We start from the raw sequence: 15,503 nt of genomic DNA on the forward strand, positions 1-15,503 counted from the left end.
GATGGTTCCAAAATATTAAGCTAAGGATCCCTTCTGCTCTGAGCTCGGTTACAGCTTTGCCGCCAATTACAAAGCCAGCCTGCTTAGAAAACACGCAGGCGACGGAATCCAGCCTCACGTGTTTGCTCAAACATCCTAGCAAAACATCTCATTCTGCACCCACAAATTTTTATTTGTCAGGAGGGATGCTGGTATTGTTCAGGCACGACTGTAGCAAACAAAGCCACTCCTGCGAAAAATGAAATCTCAGGCAACCTCTGCAAAACAAGCCACACTGTGAAGCTTCAAAATTCCGCTTCTCCATGGTAACAACAGCAACCCCTAGGTAGGCGAGCTATCTATAAACAGACTTATATACGAGCTTTGCAGCCCTCCTTTTCCAATATCTCTGTTCCGAGGTTATAGGTTCTTAAATGTTTTAATCTTTTTTTTTTTTTAATGTTTTGCTCCACTGTTTGCCCTCCTAGGCTCCTTTGGGAGAAATGTGCAGGCCAGAAATTTAATAAATAATAACAGCGAGTAGAAAGAAAGGAAATAAGATCTTTGGGGTGGGTTGGCTCTTGAGGGTTTCCCCTGGGGGAAAAGATGCATGAGCTCATTGTACACTGTTATGAGCAAAACAAAAAAAATTCCTTCCAGTAGCACCTTAAAGACCAACTAAGTTAGTTCTTGGTATGAGCTTTCGTGGTATGAGCTTTCGTGTGCTCATACCAAGAACTAACTTAGTTGGTCTTTAAGGTGCTACTGGAAGGAATTTTTTTTGTTTTGACTATGGCAGACCAACACGGCTACCTATCTGTAACTGTTATGAGCAAATAAAAGATAAAAGAAACGGGTAAGAATCACATCTGGATGCTGCAAAGCAAACCAGCTCTTCCCCTCACCTTCCAGACTCAGACCTGAAATCCAAATCATAAAGCTCAGTAAAGCAGTAAGTCTGGATTTGGGCAAATTCTCTACATGCCTCCACCCCTTTTTAAGCACCTTCCCAAGTTTCAGAAACACAAGGCAGTTGCTTTTTATCGAGTCGCATCGCACTTCATACAACTAGATCAGTATTGTCTCTACAATGACTGGCAGCAGATACCCAGGGTTTAAGGAAGGGTTGCCTGATGTTCTTAAGGTTTTGTTTGCGTCAGGGTTGCCATATGTCCTCTTTTTCCAGGACACGCCCTCCTTTTCATAGGTATATAAAATGTAAAATGAGAGTCGTCGTAGTGATTCACAGTTAAAAGTAGAAGACGGCAAGTGTGTCCTCTTTCATGCCTTTCAAAACATGGCCACCCTAGATCTCTGTTTGCAGTTGCAAGGTATACCTAAAAATTAAGGCGCTGATGTGATCAACAGATGTTTGCATGCAGGTACACTTTTCAAGGATCTGCGATGGACCACACCTGAGTGTGCCTTTGTTTAAAATGGCCTTGGAGAAGTGTTGTATTTCAAACTGGTGCCAATGTTTCCTTCAACCCTGCGTTTTTTTATCTTGTGAAAAGAAGTGCAGTTGTTCCTCTTCTGCCAGAATAACATGGCAATAAACAGAATATCTCTTCTTTCTGATTGTTGTTTTTTCCTTTTTAAACTGCTGTGCTGCCGCCTCTGGTTTTGAATCTTGTTTCTTTCTTTCTTTTTGCATTTTTTAATTTTTCAATTGTATGTTTTATCTTTTTTGTTTGTGTATTTGTGTTGTTTTGCCTTCAGGAAAATGCTAGTTAATGGAAGGTGCAGAAAAGAAAATTGTTTTAAAAGGAATGACCAATAAGGAGAAATTTCCCAAGCAATAGAACATGTTGGTCCTTTTACATTTTACATTTGTGGCAGCTGTTTTTTGTGGCAGTTTGTTTGTTTGCAGAGGGGCTAACTTTACATGGGCTACAGGCACTCTTTATGGGGGGTGGAATAACAAACGTTTCCCCCAAAATAAGTCAAATTTGGTTATTGCAAGACAGCCAGGGTGTAGCTTAAAGATTAATAATAATAATAATAATAATAATAATAATAATATACCCCGCCCATCTGTCTGGGTTTCCCCAGCCACTCTAGGCGGCTCCCAACAGAATATCAAAAACACGAGAAAACATCAGCCATTAAAAACTTCCCTAAAGAAGGCTGCCTTCAGATGTCTTCTAAACGTCAGATACTTGTTTACAGTATTTCTTTGACATCTGGTGGGAGGGTGTTCCACAGGGCGGGTGCCACTACCAAGAAGGCCCTCTGCCTAGTTCCCTGTAACCTCACATCTCGCAGTGAGGGACCCACCAGAAGGCCCTCGGTGCTGGATCTCAGTGTCCGGGCTGAACGATGGGTGTGGAGACGCTCCTTCAGGTATACAGAACCGAGGCCATTTAGGGCTTTAAAGGTCAGCACCAACACTTTGAATTGTGCTCGAAAACATACTGATTGAATATATGAAGCTCTACAAGCAACGCAGGTTTTCTACCAATGATGCAAATGCATCAGTACTTCACTTGGGGAAACCCCTGCCATTTTGATAGACAAGGTGTGTGGAACTGGGAGAGCTTCCCTCTTAGAAAAACCACAGAGTAGTATCCTCAGGAATAAGTTGCTGCATTTCTGCCAGGAGGGCAGAATGAGACATGCAGGGGAGGGAATACAATGTTAAGAATGGCGGCGTACAGGCTTTGCATCCTCTGCAGTGTTGCCCTGAGGGCCAGTGTATACCTGAAGGAGCATCTCCACCCCCATCATTCAGCCCGGACACTGAGATCTAGCGCCGAGGGCCTTCTGGTGGTTCCCTCATTACGAGAAGTGAGGCTACAGGGAACCAGACAGAGGGCCTTCTCGGTAGTGGCGCCCGCCCTGTGGAACGCCCTCCCACCAGATGTCAAAGAGATAAACAACTACCTGACATTCAGAAGACATCTTAAGGCAGCCCTGTTCAGGGAAGTTTTTAATATTTAACGCTGTACTGTTTTTAACACTTGATTGGGAGCCGCCCAGAGTGGCTGGGGAAACTCAGCCAGATGGGCGGGGTATAAATAATAAATTTTATTATTATTATTATTATTATTATTATTATTATTATTATTATTATTATTATCATCATTATTATTATCATTATTATTATTATTATTATTATTATTAGTGTTGTTTTCTCTGGCTGTGGAAGGTAGGACTCAAACTGTTGGCTTCAAGTTACAAGAAAGGAGATTCTGACTACACATCAGGAAGAACTTTCTGAGAGTAAGAGCTGCTCTACAGTGGAACGGTCTCCCTCGGGAGGCGGTAGACAATCCTTCCTTGGAGGTTTTCAAGCAGATGTTGGAGGTCCATCTGTCATGGATGCTTTAGCTAAGATTCCTGCATTGCAGGGGGTTGGGCTAGATGACCCGCAGGGTCCCTTCCAACTCTACAATTCTATGATTCTACAAAAGATAGAAGTCTGATAGATGGCCTGGGCCATGAAGGAAGTGTTGGCTATTTGCAGATTAGCTGCACTGCAGAGGGCTTGCTGGGGAGACCACACATTACAAGGAACACAAAATAACTTTAGGTAAAGGGACCCCAACCATTAGGTCCAGTCGTGACAGACTCTGGGGTTGCTGCGCTCATCTTGCTTTATTGGCCGAAGGAGCCGGCGTACAGCTTCCGGGTCATGTGGCCAGCATGACTAAGCCGCTTCTGGCGAACCAGAACAGCACACGGAAACGCCGTTTACCTTCCCTCTGGAGCGGTACCTATTTATCTACTTGCACTTTGACATGCTTTCGAACTGCTAGGTTGGCAGGAGCAGGGACCGAGCCAAGGTTTTAATAACAAAAACTCCTTTTACATTAAATATATCAACAAGCATGACCCATCCACCAGGGTATTGCTGCTCTTTATATACTATAGGTGCTGCTCTTTATATACTATACCCAATTGCTGACACAGATTAAATAACACAACTTAACAGCACCTGCTATACTGCTTCACAGCTGTAAAATTGGGTCACGTTATTTGCTCTGGCCCTTAAGGACATACACATCTTGTGGAACAATAATGAACCTTCAAATAAAGAGACTATTCAACAGGAAGAAGTCACACACACAAAATCTGTTCATCTGCAGCAAAGCCGAGCTATTCTATGTGTCACCAAAGCTCTTGTCAGCAAGCAGTATATCCACTCATCATACCAGGCCGACACAGATCAACCTGTCACAACCCAGACACCAGGACAGATCAGCCAATCACAACGCCCACACCGATCGACCTATCACAATCCAGATCAATCTATCACAATGCTAGCAGCAACACAGACCACATCATGCCACTTTAAACAGTCATGGCTTCCCCAAAGGAATCCTGGGGATTCTAGTTCCTTAAGGGTGCTGCAAAATGTTAGATGAGACCATGTGTTCCCCTCACAGAGGTACATCTCTGAAGCAAAATATCCAAGTTCTCCATATTTATTCCCCAGTACTATTTTGTGCCAGAATTTGAAACAAGGGTTCGAACTGGATTGTGAATTAAGGTTTCCACCCTAACTACCATATTCGTTGTGCATTGTACAAAAGAAGCAAGGAAGAGAATTAGAATATGGAAAGGGAGGACCGGGGAGACTTTAAGTCCTTGAGGCTAAAGCATGGTTTGGCTGTGAGATCTGAACCAGTCAAAATCATGCAGGACATTAGTGCATTGCCTCAGAACAACCACAACCATTTGCCCAGGTAAAACATCTACTTCAAGATGCCCTGTTCCAGAGAAACTCATTTTTGAGAATCCAGACTATAGGTTATTATGATAAAGGAATAGCTCTGCTTCTTAACTGACATATGTACACTTCTCTAATACAACCTTGGCTGTGAGTCCTGAAAACCTATTCCCTGCCTTGCAGACCTTTTCCCACCTAGCGGGGTTCGGACTGACTCCAGCTACAAAAGCTGAGGCTACTGAAGAGGCCAGATAGCATCTTGGTTGCCTCTTAGCGCAGACCGAGGTCATCGAGCCTGAGCTTCCACAGCCACCACCTGCCATGAACCACCATTGGCAGCAACAGAAGCAGACATGTTCTATGCTTAAGATAACAAGTTTTTGTCTCTTGCCAATTATGCTGTTTTAAAATGTGCATTCTATATCTGACTTGCTTTAGCGATGTTGTCTTTTGAAATGTTTAAGATTTTTTTGTTAAAATTGCTGCACTGAATGTGCATTTAATAAGAATGATGATGATATTGATATTGATATTGATACCCCACCCATCTGGCTGGGTTTCCCAGCCACTCTGGGCAACTTACAGCATACATTAAAACATAATCAAACATTAAAAACTTCCTGATATAGGGCTGCCTTCAGATGTCTTCTAAAAGTTGCATAGTTCTTTATCTCCTTGACATCTGAAGGGAGGGTGTTCCACAGGGAGGGTGCCACAACCAAGAAGGCCCTCTGCCTGTAGTTGCCTTCATTTGCAGTATTTTATTTTGAAATTTATAAGATGATATTTGAGTTTTGTGCTCATTATGTTGCTTTGAATGTACACTTTATACAGTGGTACCTCGCAAGACGAATGCCTCGCAAGACAAAAAAACTCGCAAGACGAAAGGGTTTTTTGTTTTTTGAGCTGCTTCGCAAGACGATTTTCCCTATGGGCTTGCTTCGCAAGACGGAAACGTCTTGCAAGTTTGTTTCCTTTTTCTTAACACCGTTAATACAGTTGCGACTTGACTTCGAGGAGCAACTCATAGCAAGCGGTGTAGTAGCCTTTTTTGAGGTTTTTAAAGACTTTGGTGATTTTTGAAGCTTTTCCAAAACTTTCCCGACACTGTGCTTCGCAAGACGAAAAAAATCGCAAGACGACAAAACTCGCGGAACGAATTAATTTCGTCTTGCGAGGCACCACTGTATTTGACTTCCTTCAGGAATGTTTTATTCTGGATTGTTTGGGTTTGATGTTTTAATGCAGGTTTACAACAATGCAGGTTTGAGATTTTTTTCTTTCTTAAAAAATATAAAGCAATATACAAACGATAACAATAATAATATAAGAATAGAGTTTTAGACAGTATGAGAGTTCAGTTCTGCACTTTTCATCATTGCCACTGGATGGCAACAAACGCTCAAAAGAAAGAACTAGCTCTGCTGCAAATCTCAGATCTGTTTCCATCTCACCATCACATTTCGGGGCCTGCGGAAGCAAAACTCATAATAAGGTCACACTGCAAAGTGGCCGGGAGGAAAAAAGGAGACGATGAGCAGCAGTCAGAAAAACAGAGGCAGCTTTCAAAGTTCTGTGCGATGCAACCTTCCCGAATGAGGACATCAGTGGTGTCATAGCTCACATTCTGTTTTGCACTTGCACATTTTAATCTGGTTTTTAGATGGCTTGGTTAGGCCTCAAGAACAGGAGTGCCAACTGATAGGGGTTTTAATGCATCTATTTGCTGAATAACAGAACACTCGAGAGTAAATAGGGTGATTAAATATCTAAGAGTTGGCAACCCTGTTCTCAAGAGTGGAGCAAGCCATATTAAATCCAGATTAAATTTTGAAGATGCGAAACAAGACACAAATACACACAGAGAGAGGGAAACATATGCCTCTTGCCTCACCAGGGTTCACCCTCACCCGTCAGATATTTTTGAAAATAATTAATTGTTAACCTGACTCAAGAATGCCCATATAATCCCGCAAACTGACACCACTGTATTCACTACCATTATGCTGATACACTTTCTGCCTATGCTGTGGAGGCAACATAAAATGTCATTCATATTATTTGGAGAAAAGTGCAAACTGGCTTGGTTTTGAACCACTCTGCCATGGCTGCCTTGCCCCCCAAAGAATTCTGGGAGCTGTAGTTTAGTGAAAGGTCTGAAGATTCTCTGTTCCATAAAATCACTCTCACTACCAGAACTATGAATCCTAACATGTCCAAGCCCCAAACTTGGCATAAACTCTCCCAGGTGTCCTTGGACCAGCCACCCTCTCTTACAGCCCATCCTATCTTACAAGGCTGGCATGATAAAATGAGGGAACCCCTGACTGTACTGTCTTGAGTTCAATAGAGGAACAGTAGGATTTTAAGGAAGGGACGCAGGTGGTGCTGTGGGTTAAACCACAGAGCCTAGGACTTGCCGATCAGAAGGTCGGTGGTTCAAATCCCCGTGACGGGGTGAGCTCCCATTGCTCGGTCCCTGCTCCTGCCAACCTAGCAGTTCAAAAGCACGTCAAAGATAGATAAATAGGTACCGCTCCGGTGGGAAGGTAAATGGCGTTTCTGTGCGCTGCTCTGGTTCGCCAGAAGCGGCTTAGTCATGCTGGCCACATGACCCGGAAGCTGTACGCCGGCTCCCTCGGCCCATAAAGCGAGATGAGCGCCACAACCCCATAGTCGGTCACGACTGGACCTAACGGTCAGGGGTCCCTTTACCTTTACTAGGATTTTAAGAGATGAATAAGGCAGATAGGTAAGTAAGAATTACTCAGTGCTCCTGACTAGTAAATTGGCCAAAGCTGAAATTATCTAACAAAGCTTTAAGCAGTTTACAACAGGAGTGAATTTAGCTCTATTTTTCTCTTTTTATGGGCAAACATAATGGTTTTCATCTTGGCTATGTATCAAGAAAAGCTGACAAATGGTACTGCTGATAACAGGAAAAGCTCCCAGAGTATATTAGGAAATAATGAACAAAAGCTCCAGGGAAATCTATCGCAGCTGCTGCTTTTATTTATTTATTTATTTATTTAAAATCACTGTTTATGGACCAGCCAACTCTGAACAATTTTCTTCCTGGGCTTGGTACATTTCATAGCTTTCTATCTAAGCCAAGAGAAACAAGATATGCGCAGCAGAAATTCAACAGAAGTGCACTTTTGGCCAAGGGGGTCCATGTGGGAAGGACGTTTTTGCCACCCATCTACATGCATTCTAAGGGACTGTCCTGAGCAAGGAAAGGTTGGATCTTCCCATGCACTGTGCATGAGATGAGCAACAGGCTACCAATGGCTACAAACTACAATGGCTATGTACGATCTCCAGTGTGGCTTGAAGGAATCAGAGGCCAGGAGAGCGCTATGGCACTTGTGTTCTGGTTGAAGAAGAAGAAGAGGAGTTTGGATTTGATATCCCGCTTTATCACTACCCTACGGGGTCTCAAAGCGACTAACAATCTCCTGTCCCTTCCTCGCCCACAACAAACACTCTGTCAGGTGAGTGAGGCTGAGAGACTTCAGAGAAGTGTGACTGGCCCAAGGTCACCCAGCAGCTGCATGTGGAGGAGCGGGGAAGCGAACCCGGTTCCCCAGATTACGTGACTACCACTCTTAACCACTACACCACACTGGCTCTTGGGGGATTCTCAACAGACACCTGGTTGGCCACTGATAGAAAAGGATGCTGGGTTGGATGGGCCAATGGCCTGATCCCACAGGGCTGTTTTTCTGTTAATGCAGCAGTTTATGCAACGTGGCAGTTTGTGCATTTAGCTAATACAATGGTACCTCTGGTTAAGAACTAAATTCGTTCCGGAGATCCGTTCTTAACCTGAAACTGTTTTTGTCTTGAGGTACCACTTTAGCTAATGGGGCCTCCCGCTGCTGCCACACAATTTCTGTTCTCATCCTGAAGCAATGTTCTTTACCTGAGGTACTATTTCTGGGTTAGCGGAGTCTGTAACCTGAAGCATCTGTAACCTGAAGCGTCTGTAACTCGATGTAATATTAATATTAATATTAATATTATGTAATATTACTGTAATATGAAGAGGCGATTTTCCGAAAGGGAACACCATTTGTGGTCAGCATGGGGACGCCTGAAAGTATCTGAGAACGTGTGCAAAGTGGATTGTTTCTATGCTGCAAAAGCAAGTGGCCAAACCAACAACAAAAGGAGCTTGGATACAGGCTACATTGAAGACAACACCCATAGTTCATCTCAGTCGTAATCAACTCTGTTTAAGAACTTCTCCCAGCACATGAATGTACTTACCTTGAAGGGAAGGGAAGACTCCTAATTCCTCCTGTTTCTGCTACACTGGGTAGCTCCACACTGTCACACCCATGACACGCTTTTAACCCAAAAATGCCTTCAGGAACTCATTTCTTAATCTTTTATCATACAATTGCATAATGGTAGTGGTGCTCCTTTTGCAGCCCACCTTGGATCAGGCCACAATCCACTAGAGAGGGCCAGTGTACTCAGTAGCGTAGCGTGGGGCAGGGAACACAGGGACAGTTGCCCCAGGTGCAAAATTGTTAGGGGCAAAACATTTTAGCACCCTGTGCTGCCTCAATACGGCTGCACACTGCCATTGCTGGGCTCCATTTAAAACAGCTTCTCCACCCAAACCAGGAATTGACCTCTCCAGACAACTTGTCTCCAGACAAGTTTCTTTCCTCATCTCTGTGGCTGCGATCTCCTGGTTGATGCAGACACCATTAGGCAGTTGAATGTGTGTGCATACTCCATCCGTTTCCCTCTCACCCACCCTTTCTGCACAGCCCTGGACACCGGCAAACCATGCTATGCCACTGAGTGTACCAGACAAAGCTAGCGTCCACCAGCCCGGTTCATATTCTGGGCAACGTGCAATCATTTAGAGGATGAACAAACGGACATACAAAATTACCTTTCTGCTTATTTAGGAACGGGAACGGTGGGGAAGGCCAGGGACTCCTTGCTGCCGGGTCTTTGGACAATGGTTTGTTTGCGGCAACGGCTGCTGCCGCCTCGGCCGATTTCTTCTCTGCTACTTTGTCCTTTGTCTCTTCGGCGCCAGCAGCCGAAGCAGGCGTTGGGTCAGGGTTCGCTTTGGGCGAGGTGAAGGAGCACTTCAGATAGGCGGCAGAGTCCGCGAGATTCTCCCTGTTCATCCTGCTCTCCTTCGAGCTGCTTACGTTGTAATTTGAAGCCCTGCTGTTCTCGTTCCTGGAGTGGCTCTCTTCTTGAATGATGTCCATAATGACGGGCTTCATCAGGGGCGAGTCGTGCTCCCGCTTCGGGCTCTCCTCAGAGGCCGACGAGGCGTCACACGACTCGATGATGAGCTCGCTGTCCAGTTCGGCCTCGCGCTCCTCTCTCAGGATGCTGTACTGTATTGAAGGAGAAGCCGGGGAGGGAGGAGGGCCCCCGGCGTGGCTGAAGGTCATGTAATTGGAGTGGAGGACCTCCTCAGCGGCCAGCGGGTCTTCTGAGACCAGCTCTATCTCGGAGTCGCCAGACTCGGCGCTGCTCCCTTCGTTGTCTCCAGGAGGGCTGGCAGCTGCAAATTCCGGAACCTTCTTTTTAGGGCCTTGCTTGTCTGGCGCAACAGCTGGAGACCTCTGGCCTTCTGGGTGTTCGTGGGGAAAGCCCTTTGCTTCTTTAATGGCACTAATAAGCTCATCTTCAGACAGGCTTCCCTTACCTTGGGCCTCTGCGCCAGAAGCTTCTGGGGTTTCAAAGGAGATGACCAGGTGGCAGGAGGGATGGGGGGGGGGGAGTGAAGGAGAGCAAAGAAGCAGGGAGGGGAGAAAAGGAGACAGAATAAAAGAAGGAAACAGAAAGAGAAAACATTAGCAAAAATTGTATTTTGTCTCTTCAGGAAGCAAAGAGCACCTGATAAATATTATTCAGAAATCTGTGCTGGAGAAGTTTGAGCATTTCCTCAATCTGGTGTTTTGGACTACAGCGCTTATCAGGCCCAGCCAGCACAGCTGCGCTCAAATTATAAAGCAGCTTGTTTTGTGTGTAGATAAGAACGACTGTTCATGCCGACACTATTGCAAGGAGGAAGCAGGGTTTCAAAACGTATTACGTTTAGAGACGGGAACAGAAGCATTCAAAGAAGGGTGCTTGAATCTGTGAGACAACTGAGGTGGGCACAACACTCCACAAGCAGGCAGTTTTGCCTGGATTCTTCTCAAACCCTAAACCTCCTCTTCCTCCACCCCTTAGGCTGCTGGAGCGCCCCCAGGTGAACTCACTTCTTGACCCAAGGGGTCTTCAGTGATGGGGGTGGCTGTTGGCTTCGTTTTAGCCATTTTTGGACCTTCATGGTGTGCCTGCTCAAATTCATGAACAACTCTGCTTGAACAGGCAGAGAGGAAGACAGCAACTTTGAAAACAGCTGACAAGACGAGCAACCATTTCCCCCACGCTTGCAAAATCTCTCGAGCTTTTGCAAGTACTCAAAGAAAGCACTTAAAAACAACAACCCAAGGATGCCGATTGTTTTTTCAGCTAATGTTCATGCATCCCTAATGACATGTGATACAGATGCCATCTGTACCATATATTTAAAGGTTCCCCCCCCCAAAGAATCCTGGGAACTGTAGTTTGTTGAGCATGTGGAGAGCTGTTAGGAGAACCCCCTCGCAGAGCTACTGCGGGTATAGGGCAGTACATAAATTTAATAAATAATAATAATCAGTGCTATTTTCTAGAAAAAGAGGTGCTGGAACTCAATATGAACACCTCCTTTGTTCTCTTATGATGGCAGTGGTGCTCACCTGAGAGTTCCAGCTGGAAAAAAGCCATGATAATAAAAACAACAACAACCACAACACAGTTGTTGTTGTTAGAATTTATATACTGCCCTATACCCAGAGGTCTCAGGGCAGTTCACAGGACAAAATCAGAATATACAACCACAAAATACATAATCAAATAACATCATCAACAAACCAAGTCCAGTTCCCAGCCCCCTTACAAATGACAGTTCCCAAGAAACTTTATAGCACTCGTATGCCACAACTGTCAAAATGGCTATAAAGGTATGGTACGGATGCAACCAGAGTTTGATTCTTCACCGCTTCTGAGCTGTAAGAAGTCCCGAGCAATCTTTACACAGGAGAGAGCACTGGACATTCACCCTGCCTTTGTTACAGCTTGCCGATGTACAATTCCACAGGTATTAATGCGTGCGTTGAAGCAAGCACTCAGAGAGGCTGTTGCAGTCCCAAAGGAACACCAGGCCCTTGGGATACAAAAGCATCTCTCCGCCCCAAAATCTCTGCTTTGTTTTAACTATTTATTTTGTGCTCTATAATTTTAACAAGAAATTTAACAATGCTGCCAAACCAGGCGGGCTTCAGTCCCGAGTACCAGAAGGTGGCTGTGATTCAAGCCATGCACTGGTTGAGTTTCTTGAGGCTGCCAATTAGTACCCTCCGTCAATGAGAACGCTACACCAAATCTAGGGCTGCACGATATATCAATATAACGCTCCAAACCAGGGCTTAAGTCTGGATCGTGATATCAGGTTTATAATTTTTGATCTGGCAATGTATATTGCGAATCATGATGTGTGTGTGTGTGTGTGCGCTATGCAAATATCACACTGTGGGGAAAACCATGAAGCCAGCCAATGCTTCTCTCGATTCCTGCAGCCCCTGTTAATCCTGCCGACTCAGCTCTCCCTTACTTCATGCAGGAAGCAGCGAATCACAAGAGCAGGCGCCGGCAAAAATCACGATGCAGGGAAAACCAGGAAGGCAACCAATGCCTCCACATAAGTCCATCCTTATTTCAGACATTGTGATATATTGTGATGTTCAGCTGGTGATACAGTGGTACCTCGCAAGACGAATGCCTCGCCAGACAAAAAACTCGCTAGACGAAAGGGTTTTTTGTTTTTTGAGCTGTTTCGCAAGACGATTTCCCCTATGGGCTTGCTTCGCAAGACGGAAACGTCTTGCAAGTTTGTTTCCTTTTTCTTAACACCGTTAATACAGTTGCGACTTGACTTCGAGGAGCAACTCGTAGCACGTGGTGTGGTAGCCTTTTTTGAGGTTTTTGAAGACTTTGGTGATTTTTGAAGCTTTCCCAAAACTTTCCCGACACCGTGCTTCGCAAGACGAAAAAAATCGCAAGACGACAAAACTCGCGGAACGAATTAATTTCGTCTTGCGAGGCACCACTGTATATTGTGATGTTGAAAACCAGATATCACCCCCTTCTCGCCAAAACCTAAAGGCAAGGCTAGAAGGGCATTCTCAAGACCCTTTAGTTCTCACGCCTGAGTCCTCACAGCCCACTCAGAAGCATCTGTGACAACGATGCAAATGGCCTTAATTCCATGCAAGCTTCAGCCCCAGAAAAACTCCCACATGGGGATCAGTGCTTAATATATATACCACAGAGCCACACGGACCACAATTACTTCACACCGTAACAAATAATCCCCACAGAAAGATGTATTTATATCCATGCTGCCGAGTACAATAAGTCTTTACCTGTCCCTGAAGAAGGTGGTGTAATAGAGCCTGGGCTATCATCTTCTGGCTCGGACACCGTCACCGTGGGAACCACTTCGTGGCTTGGCTTGAGGCCTGCCTCTTGCTTTTCTGGGGTTTTCTCCCTTGCAACAGGCCCCTCTAAGGTTTCTATCTCAGTCAGCGTAATCTTGACGGGCGCTGTTACCGTGGGGTGGCGTTGCTGGTCGCCAAACGTCTCGGATGGAAAAGTTGACCCCTCAAATAAGCCTGTCTCTTTGGCGCCAGGTTTCCCCTCAAAAACTGTCCCTTTAGGTCCAGCAATATCCTCCAGGCGTTTATTATTCAAGCTCGGAGGCCCCACATCTCCCAAGCCTGTGTCACACCTCTCTTGACATTTGATCTCTTCCGATCGACTGATGTCCATGTATTTATAAGTGTCCGACTTCATCTGCTCCACGGGATCAGCAAAGGTTTTGGTGACGTCGCTGGATTCTGCCGGGGTCATCTCTATCCCCGAATCGGAGCTAAACAGGCCGCGGGACTCGAACGCAGTCCCGTCCTGGGTGTGAAATCCTTCCGTGCTGTCTGAAGTCGTAACCTGGCTGCCTGCTTTGGGGAGGTTGCCGGTGAAGTAAGAGGAATCCTGAGATGAATAGAAGTCATCAGAAATCAGGGAAGTGTAAAAGGAGCCATTGCCCCTTTCTGATGTCTTGGAAGAACTGTAATCGTAGAAGTGAGAAGCCGCCATGCCTCCTAAAACAAACACAGAAATAAGGTTTAGTGTGAGAGAGAGGGGAACCTGCTATCCTCCCTGTAAAGACTAACCATATACACACGTGTATGTATTTATAATTTTTATTAAATTTTCTGTTTTACAATTTAAAATACTCATTTTACATCCTCAAGATATCAACGACTTCCCTCCTTCTCTTTCCATGGTTCATTTTACATATCATAAATACCTGCATATTTTACAAAAACTATACTAATCGGTATTCCATTATTGCATCCATCAAAACTTATTTGCACTGCTGAATTTATCTTAATGCTGCCAACGTTTTCAGCTGTACACAATTATTTCCCATATATGCAATAAACGTTTTCCAATCTTCTCTAAACGTATGTTGGTCTTGTCCTCTTATTCTATATGTTAAGCGTGCAAGTTGTGCATATTCTGTCAACTTAAGTTGCCATTCTTCTTTGGTTTGGACTTCTCTCGTTTTCCATTTTTGGGCTAACAAAACACGGGCCGCAGTTATATCATACATAAATAACCTTTTCCGACACCTGGGAATTTCAGTCTGAATTATCCCAGACCGAAAGGACTCTGGGTTTTTGGGGAGAGTACTTTTAAACATTTTAAAATATTTCTTTTTACAATACAAAAAAAATATGTGAAGACTAACCCTTCACCAGGGACGCGGATGGTGCTGTGGGTAAAACCTCAGCGACTAGGACTTGCCGATCACATGGTCAGCGATTCGAATCCCCGCGGCGGGGTGTGCTCCCGTTGCTCGGTCCCTGCTCCTGCCAACCTAGCAGTTCGAAAGCACCCCCGGGTGCAAGTAGATAAATAGGGACCGCTTACTAGCGGGAAGGTAAACGGCCTTTCCGTGTGCTGCGCTGGCTCGCCAGAGCAGCTTTGTCACGCTGGCCACGTGACCCGGAAGTGTCTCCGGACAGCGCTGGCTCCCGGCCTCTAGAGTGAGATGAGCGCACAACCCTAGAGTCTGTCAAGACTGGCCCATACCGGCAGGGGTACCTTTACCTTTACCTTTAACCCTTCACCATCATGTCAATGGATGGGTTTGAACATCATGGTCAGCCAGAGTTGCTGTCTTACCATGGTTTACTGAACAGCATGTTGGTCCACGGTGCATGATGGCTTCCCTGTCACTCCTCCCCTTGTGCGAGTGGGAGAAACCTCACTTAAGCTTGATTTCCTGTGATGTCCTAAGCCAGGATTCTCATCTGCCATTCCTTAAAATGCCAGGATTCAAAAGCTAACAATAAACCGTGGTTGAAGGCTAGCTAGCGATTCTGGCTTGTCAGGGAGCAGCACACCAGGATCCCAGGTTCAGACGTAACAGGCAACCAAGCTCAATTGCGGCTTCTTGGTTTGTTTCTTCCATTTGCACCAGGGAAGGAGCAAAGCAGGAAGAATCAGGAGGCGTGCACCACCAGCATGCTGATAATTCCCACGAAGCATGTCCGCACGCTCATCATTTCCAATAATCTCCATGCTGGTATATATACACAGGGGAAGACTATGCCAAAACCAACCCACCAGAAAAGAGCTGATGTTCTCAATAAGGTATCCACTTAGCCTATGGGAGTCTGAGGGTTAAATCTTTGTTCATTGCTCTATGGTG

The 15,503-nt window shown here is 45.2% G+C and overlaps 1 protein-coding gene and 1 long non-coding RNA gene across 4 annotated transcripts in view; both read right to left on the minus strand.

Moving 5' to 3' along the window:
- The window catches only part of LOC144325941 (uncharacterized), a 151,706-nt gene that overhangs the window by 58,030 nt on the left and 78,173 nt on the right, over nucleotides 1-15,503 (minus strand). The window lies entirely within an intron of this gene.
- RTN1 (reticulon 1) overlaps nucleotides 1-15,503 on the minus strand; it is a 126,440-nt gene that overhangs the window by 54,937 nt on the left and 56,000 nt on the right. For all 3 annotated transcript variants that reach the window (XR_013391097.1, XM_028736861.2, XM_028736779.2), the window contains exons 2-3: nucleotides 13,150-13,884; nucleotides 9,564-10,364 (exon numbers count right to left, since the gene is read on the minus strand). Coding sequence is in view for 2 of the 3 variants with exons in the window: in XM_028736861.2 (XP_028592694.2) it covers nucleotides 9,564-10,364; nucleotides 13,150-13,884 (1,536 nt within the window). In the remaining variant the exon portion in view is untranslated. The remainder of the gene's footprint in view (nucleotides 1-9,563; nucleotides 10,365-13,149; nucleotides 13,885-15,503) is intronic.

Source organism: Podarcis muralis, chromosome 1, assembly GCF_964188315.1.
Source record: "Podarcis muralis chromosome 1, rPodMur119.hap1.1, whole genome shotgun sequence".
NCBI classification, from domain to species: domain Eukaryota; kingdom Metazoa; phylum Chordata; class Lepidosauria; order Squamata; family Lacertidae; genus Podarcis; species Podarcis muralis.